The sequence below is a fragment of the Strix uralensis genome, chromosome 7 (genome assembly GCF_047716275.1).
Source record: "Strix uralensis isolate ZFMK-TIS-50842 chromosome 7, bStrUra1, whole genome shotgun sequence".
Lineage (NCBI taxonomy): Eukaryota > Metazoa > Chordata > Aves > Strigiformes > Strigidae > Strix > Strix uralensis.
The window spans coordinates 36,746,640-36,767,137 of record NC_133978.1 but is presented as its reverse complement, the minus strand read 5'-3'; the positions used below and the strand labels follow the sequence as shown (position 1 = coordinate 36,767,137).

General features: G+C 40.2%; 1 protein-coding gene across 5 annotated transcripts in view; it reads right to left on the bottom strand.

Annotated features, from left to right (window-relative positions):
• The window catches only part of PLPP4 (phospholipid phosphatase 4), a 64,276-nt gene extending 59,716 nt beyond the window's left edge, over positions 1-4,560 (bottom strand). Inside the window, exons 1-2 of one of the 5 annotated variants that reach the window (XM_074875426.1) lie at positions 2,867-2,897; positions 2,627-2,762 (exon numbers count right to left, since the gene is read on the bottom strand). Coding sequence is in view for 1 of the 5 variants with exons in the window: in XM_074875424.1 (XP_074731525.1) it covers positions 4,145-4,200 (56 nt within the window). In the remaining 4 variants the exon portion in view is untranslated. Of the gene's footprint in view, positions 1-2,626; positions 2,763-2,866; positions 2,898-3,544; positions 3,561-3,738; positions 3,777-4,144 lie in introns of those variants that run through there. The other 4 variants (XM_074875424.1, XM_074875429.1, XM_074875428.1 and 1 more) reach the window with 4 other exon arrangements.
• Positions 4,561-20,498: the final 15,938 nt, after the last annotated feature.

The window sequence follows — 20,498 nt, the reverse complement described above, 5'->3', positions numbered from 1 at the left end:
CTGAAAAAGTTTTCCTTGTAGGAAACATGTTCTGGTATATGTATTTTGCTAAGAAACCAAGACATCCCTACTGGCAATTACAGGCTCTGAGCTACCACTCAATGAATTCTTTTCAGGACAGATAAGAGCATTGTTTTAAGGGCATCACTCATGTAAAAATATCAGACTTGCTCACTAATCTTTTTACAATTGCCTTAACTGAATAAAACCAAGTCAGTCAAAACAATTTGCTTTCGTCAAGCATTAAGTGACAAATGCCACTGTCCACATGGAGCAGATGAAAGACTGGCCATGTTTTACATATTTTAGCATGAATCAGGCATCTTAAGATGTTCCAGGTCATAGGAATAAGTACAAAATGAAGAAAACAGAGATTCAAGACCCTAATTCAATCATGCTTCAAATTAGCGTTCAATTTTTTTCTATAAACAAAGAACATGCTCACAGTTGTTATATTAAACAATAGACCATTACTACTACTGAGATCTTACATGAAAAATTTCACTTTAAAAAAATCCAGTTCTGTACCCATGGATATTTCTTAATAAATAAAAAACTAAAGAAACAAAAATATGAAGTGAGAATTTATTAAAGTCAAGGTTTAATTGAAAAATACTTGAAACTGCATAGTGTATTAACAATGTAATGGTCAAATTATAACGTGAGAATTTTCTTTGCCTAGTAAGTAGCAAACCATCTATGCTCATTAGGATCAGTTCAGCCCAGTCAAAAGGTGTAAGGCTAAATATTTTGAAAACTAAAAATTAATTTGTTAATGTTAAGAATGGAGAAAAACTGTAGGGCAAACCAGAAATATCACTGTTCTCCTTACAGCTTGTGACTTGTGGCTTGAGAGCTGTCTTGCTGAAGGTACTCAAAGAACATCTATTTACCTTCCCAGTAAAGTGTGCATTAAATATGTTTTTGACTTCAACCAGTTGTGTTTGGGTTTTGGCTGGTTTGTGGGGTTTGGGTTTTTTTTTTTTAACTCCTGCTTCTAAATTTCAGGCAGCTGTAGTTTTTCTAATAAATCTCTCCTAACTAATCCTTTCTTCAATACTAGTAAATCCTGAGGACTAAAATGCCCTTCAGCACAGATCTTTGTAAATGCACAGAAGCCTGAGTTGCTGATTTCAATACCTAAACCAGTCTTTAACTGCTAAGCGAACTCTTAGCAATTGCTAAGAACACAACATCTAGAACTGAGTCAGTTGTTACCAATATCCTCCCTGAGTGTCTGTTGATTTCATCCAAACCAGTACACAACCATCAAAAACGTGTATTACTTGTAATGGTGTACATTTGCATGATAGAAGAGATCTTACATAACAACTATAGATTTTTGCCTTTGGTGGAATGACTAAAGTTGATAAATATGGCAACTGTGGGGAAAAAAAGGTTGCTGGTCTTAAGTACAGAAAATATGACTGTTGTTGCTGTAAAATACATTCAAATTGGCAATACATTCAATTTCAGCAATCATCAACATAAGTTTTCACACCTCCATTTTTATGAAATGACATTTATCACCAAGCAAAACTACAACATGGAATATGCACCTTTTTCTCTTTTGCTTTTTATGGTACAAAATATGCCAGTATATTACTCTAAAGTATATTAATCAGTAGGTTGAAGCTAAAAAGACATCTGAGAGGCACAGATGGTTCACGATTGGCAAATAGCTATAGAACCATTATCTTCAAGGTCAGACTTTCAACACTACAAAGGTTGGTAGTGACCCAAAGTCATCAACACCTTCTCAGAATGAACTAATTCTCTTCAGTCCAGTCCCTGATGGACCAATACCGAGATGATCTCAGACCAACCCTCAACTCACGGATGTTAACAGCCCTCCTTCCCAAAGGAGGTGGGAACTGTCCAGCCTGCTCATTCCTAGAAATAGGTTCTGCAGTAGAACCTACATTTCTGCTGCCTGGATTCCAGTCCCAGGGCTTCCAAATTTGCCACTAATTGTTCATTCTTGAAAAGATATTTTAATGAACTCAACACTCCATAAAAATCCTTGCCCTAACTGTCTACAAAACCACAAAAACCACAGAATTTAAACCTCCATAACGTAAGTTTCAAAATATGAGTAACTGCCTCTTTAGAAAAACTGAGAGAAATACTGAATATTATCTCAACAGCAAAAGATTACCTTGGTGTTAAGATTATCTGAATACAAAAGCTATTCTTTTAGTCTACCTAGAGATTATATTCCTGCACCATTACAAGCAAATAAAGTACAGTTCTTCATGAAACTAAACACCAACCTGAATTTAGAATATTACGGTGTTTGGTCTTGTAATAGGTCATTTAGAACATTTATTGACATCTACATTGTCAAAATTATTCCCCAGAATTCCAAGAAGCTAGGAGCTGAGCTACATGAAAATGTGAAAAGTGCTTGCGTAGGCATTTGCCATTATGGTGACTCTACCAAAAGCTTTTCCTTTAGTCACCCCTCAGCTGATTTTAAAACCACAGCATAAAGAATAGTGAAAATTACAGAATCTTTTAGAGAGGAAATGAAGACAGAAGACAAGCATAACCAAGAAATTACTACTTATAATGGGTCATGATTTACATATATCATGGTAATAAGCTATATGAAGAGATGTCTTACTGGATGGTGTACGTGATGAATTACACATGCAGTTGTAATGAAGAGAAAGGTTCTGATGTAGCATCAAATTCTGAGGTCTTTGCTCATCTTCTAATTCCACATATTCCAGAAAAAAGTTCTGCTGAGACGAACAGGTCTACTTGCAAAGTAAGATGCAACTGAACTGAAAGGTATCAAAGGTACCTTACAGGGTTTTGAAGGTATCAAAGTTTATATTAAAATGAAGAGGAACACACTTACCAAACATGTTGCAAATCAAAAGAATTGCATCAATATTCAAGACTAATGAGCACTGAGGAAAAACACAAACACCAGTAAATTGGGCAAGTTATTCATTAACCATGAGAGGTCCAGAACGGCATCGCATCAAAGCATTTCAGTATCACCAGCTGTAAGTCAGTATCACAGCTTAATAGACGCCCTGTGCTATTACTGCCTGCACCTGTGACCAACAGCATCATCCAGCCTTAAGTTGACAAACAGTAGCAGAATCTGATCCAGTTTCAGTGATACTTCTGAGAGACCACAAAAATTGAGAATATTCATCTTCGAGCATTAAGGAAATGAAACGCAAACTTATATGAACAGTGGAACTTTTCGTCGTTCAAATGCATGGAGAACACAAGCTGCCAGAAAGAAAAAACAGCTACAGCCCTGAAAAGAAGGGGGAAAGCCTGCCTGAAGTACACAGAGCAAAATAACACATAACTGCTTTTTCCTAAAGAAGGTAAAAAGAGTGTTCCCGCAGCGATAGCTGCACATCTTTCAGGGACCAGATTTTCACGACTTTCCTTCCTACATAGCAGCGTGCAGAGACGCATCTCACACCGCGCTACCCCCCCTCACATCTCCCGTTCGGGCTCCGAGCACCAGCGCGGAGCTCTCCCGCACAGGGTGCCTGCCCCGGGGCTCACTCACTGCGGGTTCCCGCTGCTGCAACCAGCTGTTGAGGTGCATTTATAGCCCTGGCAGACGAGCCTCGGTCGGGTGCTTCCTGGCTTTTTGCACACTTCGCTCACAAACAGTAGTTTCTCCGACAAAAATTTCCCGCAGGTCTCCGGCAAAATCTCAGGGCAGAGAGAGGGGTCCCCGCGGCTCCCGCAACGACTCACCCCGGGGAAAAATTTCACCCCGCACCCCAGAGGGGGAAACGGCGGCAGTTCCCCCTCGCTCAGGGCTCCCGAAAGGGCCGGCGGCAGCCGGGGAGGGGGGTCCCCCGCCGCGGGGCCCGCCTCGCCGCCACAGCCCACCGGCCTGCCGGGGGGAGCCCAACCGCCCCCAGCCCGCTCTGAGGGGCGGCCGGGGGGAGCCCAACCGCTCTGAGGGGTGGCCGACCCCGCACCCCCAGCCCGCCCCGCACTCCCCCGGCCCGGCGATCCGACACGGCGCCCGGGTGTGAGGAAGGACTCGGGCGCCGAAGGAAAGTTGAGGCAGTCTCGGCGGTCCCCGCCGGCGCCGTTCCGGCTGGAGCCGTGCGTGTCCCCCCCTCCCCGCTCCCGCTGTCCGGCGGGTACTCACACGAAGACCCCGAAGAGCAGGACCCGTATGCCGATCTCGATCGCCAGCTCCCGCATGGTGGGTCCCGGCGGGCTCCGGCAGCCCCGCGGCGCCGCCTCTCATTCCCCGCGCGGGGCGGGGGCACCCGGGGCAACTCGGCCGCCTCACGCCGCCCGCTCGCAGCCCGCCCCGCCGCCCCGGGGGAGGCAGAGCCCCGCCAGGTGCAGCCCGGGCCCCTCCATCCCCCTCCTCCACGCCTCACGGAGCCGCCGCGTCCCGTCGGCGGCGCGGCCGGGCGGAGCGGGGAGCGGGCAGCGGCGATGCCGCCAGGCTGACGCGGCCGCCGCCGCGGCGGAGCCCAGCGCCGGCACGGGGGGGAGGGTCCCGGTGACTAACGCGGTGTCTCCCCGCGCGGGGGCCGGGGGGATCCTGGGGGACTCCCCTCCCTCCTTCCCCGCCCCCGAGCCGGTACCGCGCCGTCCCGCCCGGCCCCTCGGGGCCGCCCTGCGCCGCCGTCACCCCCCGCCCCGGGTCCCGCCGGCCCTTCTCGGCGGCCCTGGGCTCTTGCCCCCACCTAACCCCGAGGAAGGGAGGGGGCTCGGGGCCCTTTGGGCGCGAAGGGGCGTCGAGAGCGCTTTTTCTGTCTGGTTTAACGCGCCACTCCCCCACCCTCGGCTGGAAGGGAATTAACCCCCTGCCCATCCGTGCAAAGGGCTGGCGTTGTGTCCCACCGCCGTGCTGTCCGCCCCCCCCCCCCCCCCCCCGAAAGGGTACAGCTCCCAGGAGGGGCTGGGCTGGCCTTGCTGGGTTCATCTGATTCGTAAGGAAACGCTGCGCTCCCGAAAAAAAAAAAAAAAATCGGGGCGGGGGGGAGCACCACTAGGCACAGATAATAGCGGCTGTTCATAAAGATGTAAACTGCTGGTCATTTGTGCAACGGGCAATTACATAGCAGACCACCCATGCTGACACCGAGCTTGGCACATTTACTTGGTCTTTGTATAAAGGTTTAACAACGTTTGAATACTTTCTGCAGTATGTATATAACAGGCTTTCTGCCCATTTATGCCATTTTAAACCCTACTTCTTATTGTTAATGCAACTAACCCAGAGTGTCACTCCTGCTTCACTTGGTCTGATGCTGCCCAGTATGTTATATTATAGCCTAAATTTGCATTTAGTGCAGAGCCCGTGCGTTCCCAGAGCTGGGTCCAGCTCAACCTCTGCCTAGAGGAGGTAGTTATGTGGGACAGCAAATTGCTGGGATGGGAGAAAGGCAGCAAAACAACGATGGCCTTGGTTACTCCTGTGATTCCTCCAATCCATCCTCCCTTCCTGCCAATGGCAAGCTCTGAGCCACACTAATCTTTGTATTCCCTTAGCCTAGTTTTGCACAGAGTTCATTTCACTTCCTCTCTGCATAGAGGGATTGAATCCTGAACATCTTTATTGTAAGAGATGTTCAGCCTTAAGCCACAAAATGCAGCAAACTAATTCACATTTAAATGTATTTAATTATCTGCTTTCTTGTGGCCTTTGAAGGCATGTCCTTCAGGAAAGTGTTCATAGCTATTAATACTGCACATAGTTACAAAACAACCATCAGTATTGCAGTAGGGATTCAATTCGCTTTACTACATTATTATTGCTAGAGAATTAATGCCAGAGAGGCTTTATTAAACCTATCTGCTTAATATAACCACTATGCATCAAATGGAAGCTTTCAACTCTGAATTAACTACCACGTAGTAAAACTTTTATTGACCATGTTTGTGGAAGAAGAGAGGCATAAGCTTCCTAACATCATCTACAGATAACTACACCAGTGCTAGATTTGTTGCAAGCAGGGTGACTGAAGCCCAGAAAACACAGGTGTGACTGGCATTGGCGAGAGAGCTTAAAATGTGTTACTTAAATGAGATCATTCTCCCCTGTATGCCTTATTTCACCAATTTTCAAGACAGAGCCTGGTCAACTATTTATATTCTAGATTTTAAAAAAAAGTGATTCTGTTTCAGGAAACAAAGCTAAATCATGAAATCTCCATATTAATCTGCTGGTGGTGGTAAAAGACAAAAAGACACGTCCCCTTCCTTTGCAGACACTCAACTAGTTTGTCTTCTCCTGTCAAATATTTGTACTTCCCCTACTTTGTACCCCCAGTGACTGAACATGTATGTATATTGTTGCTAGGTGTGCACAAAAAAAAATTTTGTTTTCATGAATAATCCTTCCCTACAGAAATAACCTCATAATTTGTGTGAATCAAGCCAGTCATGAAACAAGGAGCTGCAGGGGCTATCAGATAATGCTGGCAGTCTGTACTGCAGTTACCAGTTCCACACAAACCGTGGAGGAGGCAGGTGACAGAAGTGGGTAAGCTCTGTTTGCTCTCCTTGAGCATCTAGACACCATGTATATAAAGGGGAAACAGTTACAAATCACACATCTTTTCCCCTTTTCATTTTTGTCCTGGAATTGTATAGATCTCTTCAACTGTGTTGCCTTAGCCCATGGATCCTTCAGCACCTTTGACTTCGCTACTATCCTGCTACAGAAGAGGGGATTTTCCTCACAGATTAGTATTAGTGTTTGGAATCATTCAACTCTTATCAGCAGAGCTAATAAACAATACTATTTAGAAATTACACAAAATTTGTCCTGCTGCAGCTATCTACTTGCAGTGTTCTGATTCTCCAATATGTATCAGCTGATGGTGATTTATGAAGCATAAATACTTCAGATTGATTTTTTCGAAACTAGACCCAGCTTGCAGCTGTCTGCTGAGCAGAACTTGCTTTGACTTTTAAACCAAATATGAGGTATAGGGATAATTGGCAAGGAACAGATTTCAGGCTACATTGTGACGTTAAGCTACAACCCTGCAGAAGGAGCAGTGCAGAGTCACTGCGCTGCAGCAGATTTCAGAGCAAACCACAATGACCCTGGGAACAACCCAAGTTCCTATTCATCCCATCCCTACAACAGGCACAGCAGATGCTCTCAGTGCTGTTTGTTTTCTTAGGTGTGACTGCAAAGGAGAGAGAACTGATGCCACTCTGATGGAGACAGTTATCAAGCCTTTCAGGTGACTAGCTAGGGTTCTAGGTATTTTTCTCTCACAAGGAGTAGTCTCTATTTGTACTGACTCCAGTTGGGGAGCAGAAAGGAGAAAGCTACTTGAATCCTTTCCTCAACTGTATACTTAGAGGGAAGGCTGAGCCACCTGCAGCCTACTTTCAGTCCACAAAGAGATGTTCGCAGGCAGAAACAGCTGCAGAGCTGATATGGCTTTTCTGGAGGTTACAGCTCTCTGCCAATGCAGCAGGATGTGTGTGTGCTTCTTACCTGCCTTGGGACAAAATCTTGCAGCTCATGGTAAACTGAGTTTAAAAAAGACTGATTTTCCCATCAAAGCGGATAACTTTTATCCCACCAAAAAGCTGTGGAAAATAACGACCTTGCAGCAAAAGGGACATGACAAACACCTAAGTGGTAGTAACAGCTGAAACTGCAGAAGCTGGTTTTTTAACTGTTCCCTAGAGCTTGTAACTCTTCTGGGATCTTAAGGACAAAAAAAACCTCACTAGAAATAATGTTGTCTGGCCCATTCTTAGGTCTTTTAGTTGTGGAGGCTCTGAAGTCAATGGAGTTTCATGGGCTGATGATGTCTTTTCTTCCCTATAAAGGATTCTTAAGAAGGTTACACGAAAGTCTAACTTTTGTAGTCTTATGTGGCTACATGCACTGGTTAGTGAAAGAAAAATCACAGGTCCAGCCCAAAACGTTTGTTAGACAACTCCACTATCTCCACCTACTTTTTTTTTGTGTTTATCAGAGACAAGTATTACCTATAAAAATTGATAAATCAAGCATTCCCAGGCTGCACTGGGTGAAGAAAAAATTCTCTGTGAAGATCTACCAGTAGTGTTTCAAAAGTTGAAGAAAAACATTTCAGTCCTAAGGAATGCATCATCAGTTGGAGAATGCATGGGTTTCAGGAGGGGAAGCGATAGCAGGATTAACTTTAAAAAAAGAGTATTGTTCAATTATTTCAGAATTCAGATTAATACTTTTAAACAACCTCTGTTTTTTATATCACTGCAAAAATGTAGAAGGTTGAAAGTCATATTTAAGCCCCACTGAAGTTGATAGGAATGTTTCTACTGCTCAAGATGTTAAAATCTGTCATTTATCTCCAAAATGAAGCATAGCAAAATTATCCTGAAAAATTCCTACCATTGTGCTCACTCAAAAAGTTCCAGTTAAAACTAAATTTCACAAAAGAGCTCATTATTATGATTGGTAGAAAACAAAGGATATTTACTATTAGGGCCTTACATTTGTTCGTTCTTGAATCATTTAAAGCAGTGATTATGTTCACTCTGTTTTTAAACTTCTTTGGGCAAAAAGTATTTTTCTTTTTTTTTTTATTCTTTCAATGCTTAGTATTAGTATCTAATCTATGAATAGAAATACAAATACTTTGGTGTATTTTTTACAAAATCACATAAATTAAATTATAATGTCAGAAATTAAACTAAATTTCAAATGGAAGCCATTTAGATCCCCAAAGTGTACCCACTGATTGAAAACATATCAAAATAGAACATCTCCTCTATTTTAAATTGTTTCACTTCCTTCTTTTTTTTTTTTTTATTATTTTCTTGAAAGGAGAATTTTGTGGATCTAGGCACTTTTCAGAAGTCCAAATCTTCATTGTAAGGGTCACGTATGTAAGGGTCAGCACTTGCAACGTTGGGGCCCATCTGCACAGTAAAACTAGCCCATTTCTTAAGTTTTCTCAAACTTCCTAACCCTGTCTGGGTTAGCAGAATGCAGTGGAAGTTGATTGAGCTGCACTCTGAGTATACCTTGCACATGGGTTCAGATGGCATATGTGTACAGTCAGCTCTTTTACCCAAATGAGGTAGCAAATGAGCAATGACAGTACCCATGTCCCTGTGCTACTCAACTAATGTACTAAAAGTATTGTCCCTGTGAGTAAGAGGGAGGTCATAATCCAGCTGAGGCAGTGGGACTGAAGGCAACAGGCAACACGAGAACACAAACACAGCTTAAGGACTTCATCCTATGCAGGCAGGCCCTTTTGTGTGCCTCAATACCTAATGAAAACAGGAGGGCTTTGTATAGATTTACGCATCTGCCCAAGTCAGCCTCATTGATTCTGCAGTGACATTATTAACCATGTGAAACTCTTCCATTAAGTTGAACTGGTGTGACCAGTTCACATCAGTCAGTGAACAAGAGCCACAGTTTTTACCTTTTCTTCCCTGAACTTTTTCCAAAATGCTGTCATTCCATAGCCCTCTTCTGTCTGTCATTCACTGTTTTGGGTTGTGTAACCTAAACCAAAATGATGAGGAATTAAGAGAATAAGAAATACGGACCAAATATAGGCACATAATTTATTTCTGAGAAAATCTCTATGTATATGTATGAGTACCTCAAGGGAAACTCTTAAATCTGCATAAGTCATTTCTTAATTACTAGAGCTCATTCCAGAAAGAACTAGCCTATATTTGTTGTTGTTAATTTCTGTGGTACAAAGCATGGTACAGAATGCTTTAGCTGATTGCCCAGAGAAAGATTATGTGACAGGTTTGTCCTACATTAGGTGGGTCAGATCTACACAAATAACTCAGAACCACGTTACTTAACAGTGAAAAATGGCCATTATTTTTTGTGTTATTACCAAAATAGTTATTATCAGTAATTACTGTTATTATAACTGAAATTATGATTCCTTGAGATCTAAAAGATTTCCCAGAAAAGAAAGCCAAACCTAGAATTTTCAGATATCGTACTGAGAAATTTATCTAGAATATCTGAAACAATCATGCTGTCTATGGACCAAACACCCTCGCTCTTACCCTTTATAAATTTACTGAGGCTTTTTACTGAGTAAATGCCTCACTGTTGAAGCCATGAAATCACAGTTATTATTCCCTTATATGCAAAGGGGAGTATCTGAGAGCTGAAAACTTTGGTTTATATTTCCTCACAATGATGCTGCTACTGTTGAAATGAGCAGGAAGTGTATTTAGAGGAAGAGCCTTTCCTTTCAGAAAGTAAGAATTATACGTCCAGCATATAATAATATCTTACACAAATATTAGATAGGACTTACTACATAGCTCAAGTTTAGTGCTACCTCCAAGTGAGATAGGTTTTTCACAGGACAAAGGAGGCAGAGCATTGATTCTTTGTTAACCTGTATAAGGAGTCTGGAATGAGCCCTTAAACCAGGCAAGGGTCTCACACCAACACATATATGTGAAATAATTTTGTATGTTTTAAGAGATGTTGGTTAAAGCTTGACAATTTTGTCAATTGTTCATGGTTCTGATGTAAAATCAGGTACAGCTTGGCAGCCTGCCACATTTATTTTGGAGTTATTTACACTCAGATTTGTCACATGACGTAAAATTGATGTGGGTTCAAATCCATTCAGATCATACACTAAGACTTGTCTGGATGAACAAAATTTCCAGTTTCCCATTGCCAAAGTCTGTAGACAAGCAGATGATTAAGCAAAAACAGCTGGCCAAACAAACAGTAAAATCAAGCCTGGCACAACAGTTGAGTAGCTTTTTATTCTTCAGCAATTACAATCTATTAAATAAATCTACTTATTCTTTTAAAGACATAAATGAAAGCCTATTTTAGCTCCTTTCTTATACTGTCTTTATTTCTGTCAGTATTTTTTTCTTTTACCTTTTCCTGTTTCTCTTATTCTTCTTCATGTCTGCTTGACTAACCAAATCTAGGTCACCATGGGGAAAAGCCCTCATTTTCTCTTCATCTTCTGCACACCACATATCCGGATTCCCTACGCATACTCACAAAATTACCCTGATGTAACTGCTTCGTGCTGATTGACATCTGGAGTAATCAGGACTAAAGCACAGGCAGAGCTCTCTTCTAGGGGAGTGGCAGCCAAGAGCTTGAACTTTAAACTGTCTTTTGCCAGTTTATGTCAGTCAAGAATTTTACCTTTCTGAATGGTTAAACTTCCTGGAGTAGTGGAACACTGCCAGCACAAACCAGTTTATATAGTTTAATTCAGGAGATTTTGTCTATTACACATTATTGGTCTATTACAGCTTAGTTTGCTAATTTTGGTAAGTGAATTTTACATGAGATTTACATGAGATGAGTAAAAATTTAATCTGCACCAACAAAACCCATTTCCAGGGTGTAAGAGCAATCTTTGCCTAGTATAGTCTTTGTGTGCCAGCGGTTTAGAAATCAGTCTATGCCAATGAAAAGGCAGACTTTATTCTAGTTCTAACCTTCAACAACTTCATAACAATTGACTAGGGAAAGAAGTGTCCTGCTCATTAGAGAAACCTAAGTAACACTGGTGGTCTTACTGGAGAGCTTCATCTATACTGCACACCCAGCCCTTAGCTGTAGATTTAACACTAGAGTAACTCTAAAGTCATGGAGGGGTTTTTTAAGGAAACCAGAGTCAAGACTGAGAACGTTTTACTTATTCTGTACATGTCTACACTGATGCATATGGCAGCTGGGAAGTTCCCATCGTCAGTGGACTTGTCTGCTATTCCATATATACTGATGATGATTGCTTTCCTAAGCACCTATTGGGGCTCTGATGGACAAAAGAAACTCCAGAGAACAAAGCTCAAAGGAATTACAAACCCCAATCAGCATGATGTAACCATGCACGTCTTAATTGCCCTAGATATCAAATTGTTAACGTTTCTGTTTAGTTACTATACAAAGGCCTACAACTGGCTCATGATTATGCCTAATTAAACAGTTCTTCTAAACATTAATGTATCAGCGTATTTCAGTAGTTGCCATTTAATGAAACTGTGTCAAGCATATAGTCTGAAAATTTATTAGGCTTGAATGTATGTGCTTGGAGCCATCGTGTGGCTCAGGACTACACTGCAATAAATGTGCTACTGCCCGTACCGGGGCACAGGCAACCCTGGCCAGTACCCACTGCATTTGGGCATCCTGCCTTGCCAAGGCAGCGAGCCCTGTGCACTCCACTTCAGCTGCTTTCAGTGGAATTTGTCTACTGAACCCTGACTTACAGGTTTGAAAATACGTCATCTCTAACTGTGCTTGGCCGCCATTGACAGGGGCATATTTTCAGCTGGCACATTATTGCACCTAATAATCAGCATCTCAGTGAAATTTGATAAATCCAAATAATTAAATTCATGTATATATGAAATTGATATGTATTATTTATGAACCAATTGACATTTGGAGCACTGTAGCTTTAGTACTCAATGTACTGTGTATATTGCTGTGGGGTTACAGCTGTAAAAGTATTAATGCTCCCATAATAACCTTGTGATAAATTCTAGTCTTTAACATTTACTATATTTAGTATTCTTGTGCAGTGTTTAATAGGGGACTGTGACTTAAAGCAGACGTCTGCTATCTTTAATCTTAAGTAACACTTCATGCCAAGAATGGCCTTATTGACTTCAATGAAATGGTTGTGTAATTACTTTTTTCTTTTTCTTTGTTTTTTGCTTGTAAATGTAGTAAAAAGAACAGTTGCCACAGACATTTCAAATGACTCTTGACCCAAAAGGGAACATAATGAAGCAGGAAAATTAAATATAAGAGGTAAATGGAAGAACAAGCACAAACAACATAAATAGCGCAAAACAAAATAAAATGGCCACTTGGACAGAAGTTGCAAAACAAACACTCCAAAGTTTGAATATGTCCTGATGGTTTAGTACTCAGTAACAATAAAGGACCATTTGTTCAGGTTTCACTTGGATTTTTTGAGACTACTAGCCATTTCATCTGAATTTTGTGTAGTAAGGAAGCCAGAATATTGAAGCTACTCAGAGCAGGATTTTGTTCTAACTCAATGCTATTGGAAATAGCCCCAGGAACAGCAAAATGGGTTGAGACAGTGCATTAATACAGCTTCAGACTGCATTCCCCTTTAAGCATGCCATTTGTTGCATAGCTGAGGAATCCGACTCCGTAAGGGCACACTCGAGCGCATGGGGATCAGCATTCCCAGCACTGGAAGAACACTGCGTTCAGTGACTGCTCACTGCAGTGGTATCCGACAGCTTCAAAAACAATGCATCAGGGGGTTCCCAGCAGGAATCATGTTTTATTGCTGTTCTGTGGGCTTCCTCAACCACCTATCGTGTCAGTGATATGTAGGAGGAGAAACAGGATTTTCTGCTAGATGACAATGAGACCAGTTTCTGAGTTGTGGCTGTGAGGTACTGCAAAAGTGATTTCTAAACCCAGGACTAGGAAACAACATCAGGGACTCCATTCTTCTTTAAATTCTTTGATGCTGTGAGATTGAGTGCATTCACCCACATTGCGGCAAAAGAAGCAATTTACTTTATCCTCACATTAAGTGTCTTTCTTACTTTATTGAATGCTGAACTGTCCAGTCAATAACTGCAGAAGTGGAAGCAGAGCTCTTAATTCAATGGCTAATCAGGATACATCAATGATGTTCTGTCAGACACATAACACAGGTCAGAGGAGGGCAGAAACATCCTGATTTAGTACTGCTTTCCGTAAATGCCACTGAAGGCAAACTGAAATTAGATTTGAATGCTTTACGCTACTTGTGACTGAGGTGACAAAACTTTGTTCCCCAGCTTGAACCCTGGAATTCATGCTTCATAGCCCTTACTTTGTCATAATTTATGTGCTTGTTTAAATACAGAAGTCATTGCTGTCTGACCCGTCTAGCATGATGTAGATATCTGTCAAATGAAGATACGTGGTTTAATTTGTATAATTTCCAACATATAGTGAAGAATCTATTTTACCATTAATCAAGAAGAGGAAGGACAGGGCAAGTGTCAAGGAGTATAACCTTTTAGATGCCTAGAAAACATATTCATAATTTCATTATTTTCTGTAAAGTAGGCTGAGAAAGCCTGAGAGAGCTTGGTGATAATTTTTACCTGAGCTGCACTGTGACAGCCTCAGTACTTTCATTTTCTTTGCCTTCTATATTATCTATATTTAAAAAATCAGCAGATCTGCAACTTGAGTAGGCTAAGGAGCTGATTGGGTGCATTTGCGTGTGTTACTGCTAATTTTGCAGATCTTGCTGTAGTTCCTTGAAGTGAAGACTACTAATTAATTAAACACAGTAGCTGAATCCCAGCTTATAACATATAGCAGTCTGTGTTCCAAGCTGGTTTGATCAGCAGCCATTAATGTTTTCTAGCAGGGAAAGTATACACCATTTATATAATAACCATATAGTTCTGGACACCAGCAGCTCCATGAGTTAGCAAATCCCAATGCCCTTCTCTAAGTAAGCCAGAGATCGACTGCCATATGTAAGTGGAAAATGGTAACAGTTGTTGATAACAATGACATAAAATGATAGGCAGGTGATTTAAATTAACTCCACCGAGCTTGGGTGCCACCTCAGGCTACAGCAATGTTGGTGCTGGCCACTCTAGGCACATAATTAATATTTAGGTCTCAATTTATGAGACAACTGTGTCTCCTCTTAGAAGTAGAAATAAGCAAATCTGTTGATGGGCAATTTTCCCTGGGGAAGCCAAAGGCAAATATTAAATATTTATTTGACTTTTAAAACATATTATGAAATGTTATGTATTGATTTGTAAATAATGATAATTGAATAAACTAGAGCAAAATCAGTTCATATATAGTTACTTTCTACCATTGCAGGTAGATTTTAATCAACTAAAGAATAAGTTTTTATACTGTTTGATGATAGAAAGAAAACTGTTTAACATTACACTATGGCGATACTGATATGTGTAAATATTGAACTGTAGAACTATTTCTGGCAAAAGGATCTCTTTCTGCTGTGCACATACCCACAAAAGGATCCTATTGTGAATTCGACCACAAATTACACGGTTTTGAAAAGGATATCGATTCCAACTAAATGAAATTGTGGGATTCCTATACAATTCAATATTCATTGAAATTAGTTCTGTGTATTTATCATAATCACTGTGGTACCACAGGAGTAATAATGATTAGCTACTTATTGTTGGGTTTTAGGAAGGAACCTAATATTACTCTGAATGTTTAGTCTCTGCAAACAAAAAAGAACAGAGCGTCTTTGTTAGCAATTCAGCCCACAAATATAACAGGCTTTCTGTTGAAGTTTCCAAGGCTTTTAGTGGGGCTTGACATGTTCTGTGCTCAAATTTGTTCTAGAGGGAATATTTAACTCAGCTTCATTGGAAGTGGGGTACAAGAAAGCAGTAGGTACTTACCAGAGATAAGTTAGAGGCTCTTTCACTGGACTGGCACTGTAAAGTTGCAAAGATATTCATTATCTAAAATGCTTTAAAATCTTTAGGAATGGATTTAATTAAGCACACTGGAAAATTCCTGAGTAAGCAATAAAGCTCTTTTTTTCTTCTTACGTTAGGTTGACTTCACTGATTATTCTGAGAGATTTTTTTTTCCTTTTCCTAATGAACTTTTTATTTAAAAGAGTAGAATGAATAAAAGAGAATTGCTACCTTTAGAGGAAGGTATGAAAAAGCAACGTCTTCAAGTGCTTGAATAATTCATCCCTCTTTGGTCCCCAGTGTTGTTAATGATAATGTATGAATGTGGTAAGTAATGTTATGCCACATTTGTGTTGAATATGGCAAAAAAAAAATAAAATTAACACATCGGACTACTTTCTAATTATCAAAATTCTTAGAAAGGTTTCCTTTTCTCAGGATCCTCAATCTTCTCATTTTGTCTCTCAATCTTGCAATTTTCTTACTAGTTGACTATTAGAACTCATATCATCTTGTCTTGTTCTCTGCTAGTAAAAAAAATACTGAGCATTTTCTACATGGTGGACATGAAATATTCATTATTTGTATATACCAAAATAGAAGGCTAACTTTAGTAATAATAATGAAAAAAAATACATTATTTTTTTTAGGTGGTTCCAAAACTGTGGATCCCCATTTTACCCAACATTTGTGAAGTTTGGACATAGTTTTTTGGATACTGGCATTCCATCCAAGTTTCCTAACTAGGGTGGAATAAATTCTTGGAGCCAAATTACAAGTTCAGTTACACTTACTTTTCAGACTCTGTGATTTTCTGATTCTCTTTTTCCATGTCTCTTCTGATTCTTCCCTTTTCTTCTTCTTCTTTCCCAATCTATTTAGTTTTTTCTCCTCCTTCAGAGTTACGGCTTTTCCAAGCCCTATTTTCTGGCTCTGTATAATCAAAACATATTTTCTGGACTACAGTATAGGTCTTGATGGAGAAAGGGGATAAATTACCAGCTGATGTTTTAATGCTGGTATTAGCATAGTTAATAGGAGTGATCCTTTTCATGCTCAAGAACTGGAATCAAGAGAAGTTTAGATTTATGGTGGTACAAAAATATCAAAGCATTCTCCTATCAATATAATCCCAAAATAACCTCAATTTCTCATTATTTCTGAAGTGACTATGACTTGTGCTTCTTTGGAGTTTTCTGCAGCAGTAAAGAGCAGTTTAGAGGCTATGTCTCTAATTCCTGCTAGAGGCAGTGAAAAAAGAAGTTCCTTAGATTTACAGTATCAAACCAAGGGTTTAGCGGTGTAGTGAAGAAGGCCACTTTTGAACAAGGCAATCAGGTTGTGATTTGTTTCAGTGCTGTTTTCAGTCCACAGATTTGGGCTGAAAATTCCCATCACTTCTTTCAGAAATAGGTCCTTTAGATCCTAGCCCAGAAAACATTGTTTGGGTTTTATTATTTCCTTGCTTTTAAAGGAAGCATATGGATACACCATGAAGTTAATATTTCATGGTATATTTGTTGTGGTGTAAGAGTATAGATATTAATTTTTAATGAAAAGACATTAGCTGCAGTTTGACAAGCTATTCGTTGGCATAGCACTGACTCTTCAGTTGTCTTTGAAGTACTGACAATGTTCCCACTTAATTACTGTTTTGTTTTTATGACACAACAATTGTGTCATTATCGTGATAATCTGTTTAGTGACTTTTTGAGAAGGGCATTAAGGTTTATATTTACCAAGTTTAAATTTAAATTTACACAACTAGAGTGACAAAACCAGCATAATCTCAGTTTACTGTAAACTTGGAAAAGATAGTAATGGAAAAGTTTAGGAAAGATTGTAGAACAAACACAATCATTTTATAGGTATAAGAGGTGCATATTTTCATCTAGAAGTTCTCAGAGGTCATGAACACTGGATATTTGCTTACAATTTTCCTTCCAGTGAATGAGGGCATAATAGTTTTTTGTGACTGTATGAGCTTTGTAGACCTGGCAGAGAGAGAAATTTGTAACTGGTTTACCAGGGATAATTTGAGGGGAAAGTGCTGTGCTGGAGCACTTAGTCTTTGAAAAACTGAGACTGCGCTACCTGCTGTCTAGGTAGACACAGTAGTGATGGTAATCCAAATTAGCCCAGTTTCAATTTATATCCAAAGCACTTTCAAAAAGTTACGCAGAGCAGGGTTTTTGAAAGCAAGTAAGAGTTCAGTGGTTTTCAGCTCTAAAGGTATCAGTGGGGGATCTGAGTCCTCCTTTTGTCCTCCAACAGTAGGTCACAAGACAGGCATACATCTTTGCATCAGACACATGATGAAAGAGTCCACAGCACAAGTTTCTGCAAGGGAGAAATCCATGTTTCTTAACTGTGGCAGAGAGCTGCAGCTTCTTTTGAATTTTCCATGTCTTTCAAGCTCTCTGCAGAATCAGAGCAATGTTAAACTGTTGTTAAGAGAATAGAAAAGTGACGCTAAAACTTTGTGAGTTTTCCTTCTTGCCGATAAACCTATCGCAGCAACTTATTTTGTATCTAGAGACAGAAAATAAGGCTCAGAAAACATGAGCAGCCAGTCTGGGTCTTTAAAGTGCCTGATTCACTCTTGGAAATGTAAAGTGCCTTGAATAAAGAAATCAAAAGAATAGAGGCATCAGAAATCAAAAAAATGTAGCTCTGTATAGATGGTAATGATACTTGCAGATAAAAATGAGCGAGTGAGAGAGAAAAAAGGCTTAAGTTCAGCTCCCGAGATGTAATTATATATTGCCATTATGCTTTGCAATTTTAATTGAGTCATCCAGCTCTCTTTTATAAAGCCCCTCCCACAACAGTCTGAAACATTTGATGTTCAAGAGATCAGACATAAACAAAACCACAGTGTCGAGCACAGTGGGCACCTGTTTTACAGTGACATCATGCAGTATTTATATTAACATTTTAAAACTTAGAACACTCTCTTTACTCAAAATTGAGTTCATTTCAAAACAGCTCCAAGCTGAAAGAGACCAGAAAAACCCCATTTAAAGCTCTTTTTTTCTTTGAAGAGAATATCAATTTCAAAGGCACACAAAGCCATCACAGTCTGAATTGAGATGAAGCTACCAGTCCCTAACCAAAGTACTGTAGCCTCTGGAGTTCTTAGCCTTGTAAGAATTACTTGTAATCCTTAACAGAATTGCATAAATATTAAATAACATACTTGATATTAGAGAACATATCATATACACTACTTTGCATATATACTTATTATGAAAGTAATAGCTCAAATTGTTGAATGAATCAAACCTTGCCATGCCATATGGGAAAGCTATCTACTATTTCATTTACTGTTATTCACTGCATAATTTTAAATCTATTGCCTGCAACATATCTGTAGTAAAATAACTGCTATAGTAAACACTGTAATACCTACTCTCAAAAGTTTGCCTTTTGTATTGTGATTGTTAGAACAAAGGCAGCAATAACATTCAGTGTTATTTCAACTTATGATTAAAATCCTGGGTAGTTCCTTCTCTCCTATAAGTCCCAAAGATCCGGGTTCTTTCCCCGGTAACCTGCGTGTCTTCAGGCAAGTTAATTACCTTTAGTGGGAGCTGAGAAACTCCAAGGTGGTGCTGAGTTCTGGATGACTTTCTCCAGCCAGAAGTTTGAACTGCGAAACGTGAATAAAAATATCTCCATATTTCCATGCTAAGCAATCTTAGAGCTTGTGTCACAAGAGGACATAATTTTTAATAAAAGATAGAAAGATAGGGTACATAGACTAGATATGTAAAAATGTAAAGCAGAAATTGTCATTTATAGGTGTTCAAAATATAATTGCAGTAAATTTGAATGTTCTCTTTTTAAATTCCTCTCTGTTTCAGAAAATAGTTGAAATGAGCAGGCTGAAAAGTCTTTATCAAAACTGGAAAATTAAGGTTTTAGATTCAGAGAACTTCTTCGCTGAAGGGATCTAATTTCTGGGAGATCTATTTTTGTTTTTCCTGCAAGGCCAAACAGTAGAAACATTTTGTTTCTCAGGGGGAAAAAAAAAAATGTTTTACACAGAAATGTAGAGTGTCTGATCAGCTTTACTGAAACAGTGATTTCTCTATGAAGCACCAGCTTCTTCCCAAGTTGGCAGATCTTGGCATACACAGGGAGAATAGGGACAGTTTTGCTGCTTGCACAGCAAATGACCTCATGTCTAATGAAAGGGGCATTACAGTGAAACATTCAGCTTTCCTTTCCTTTCTCCACATCCCCCAGCCCTTGCTTCTATAGTAAGTTGACTTTGCGTGCCAATAGCAAAGCAGATGGGACGCTGCCCCTGCAACAAGCAGATTTTAAGTCATGGTGTAGTCATAAAAACTCTGAAGGCTGTCATTGAATTAGTAGAATAATGTCCCGCAGAGAGATGAAGTTGCACAAGCCACATTTTACCTCAGCAAGACTGTGCAGCTAAATGCACAAGGGGGTGGGAACTTTGTGGGATGCTGAAATGATTTTATATTTCCTGTAAGATTTCTTGAGCAAAAAGGGAAGCTCATAAACTCTCAAATTATTCATTTCAAGATTAGGAACAATTGGAAAATCTTGGGGCTAAAGTGCTGTGCTTTCAGCTGTGATTATATCAGTGGAGCCTCTGAAAATGAAAAACAAGTTATGTGGTAAACAAAGGGGATCCCAGCAGAGCAAAATCTTACTGTAACATCTGTGTTTATCTTTTAGCGGTTCTGGAGTACTTTTCATGAGGAATGCCTGGGGGAAAGTTTTGAAAATAGGGCAATATTCTCATCCTTACTAGTATTTGTTGCATATGTATATATGTTAACAGGTAGAACAGCCTACTAGGAGTGGGGTCGTAGCACAAAATGGTGCTGAGCTTTTGGTGTTTGTTATGTACATTTGGGGAGGGCTGTTCCAGACTGTATCTAGGCTGGTGCCCTGGATTGGATGCCTGTGAGGTCCTTCACTAGATGAGTTTTTATTAAAAAACTCATTAGATGAGTTTCCATTTTTCAGATTAGGTGGATCTTCCAGTTGGTTTCATCCAACTAAAACTCAGTTACTGTGCTCTGAGGCACGATGAGATCAACCAA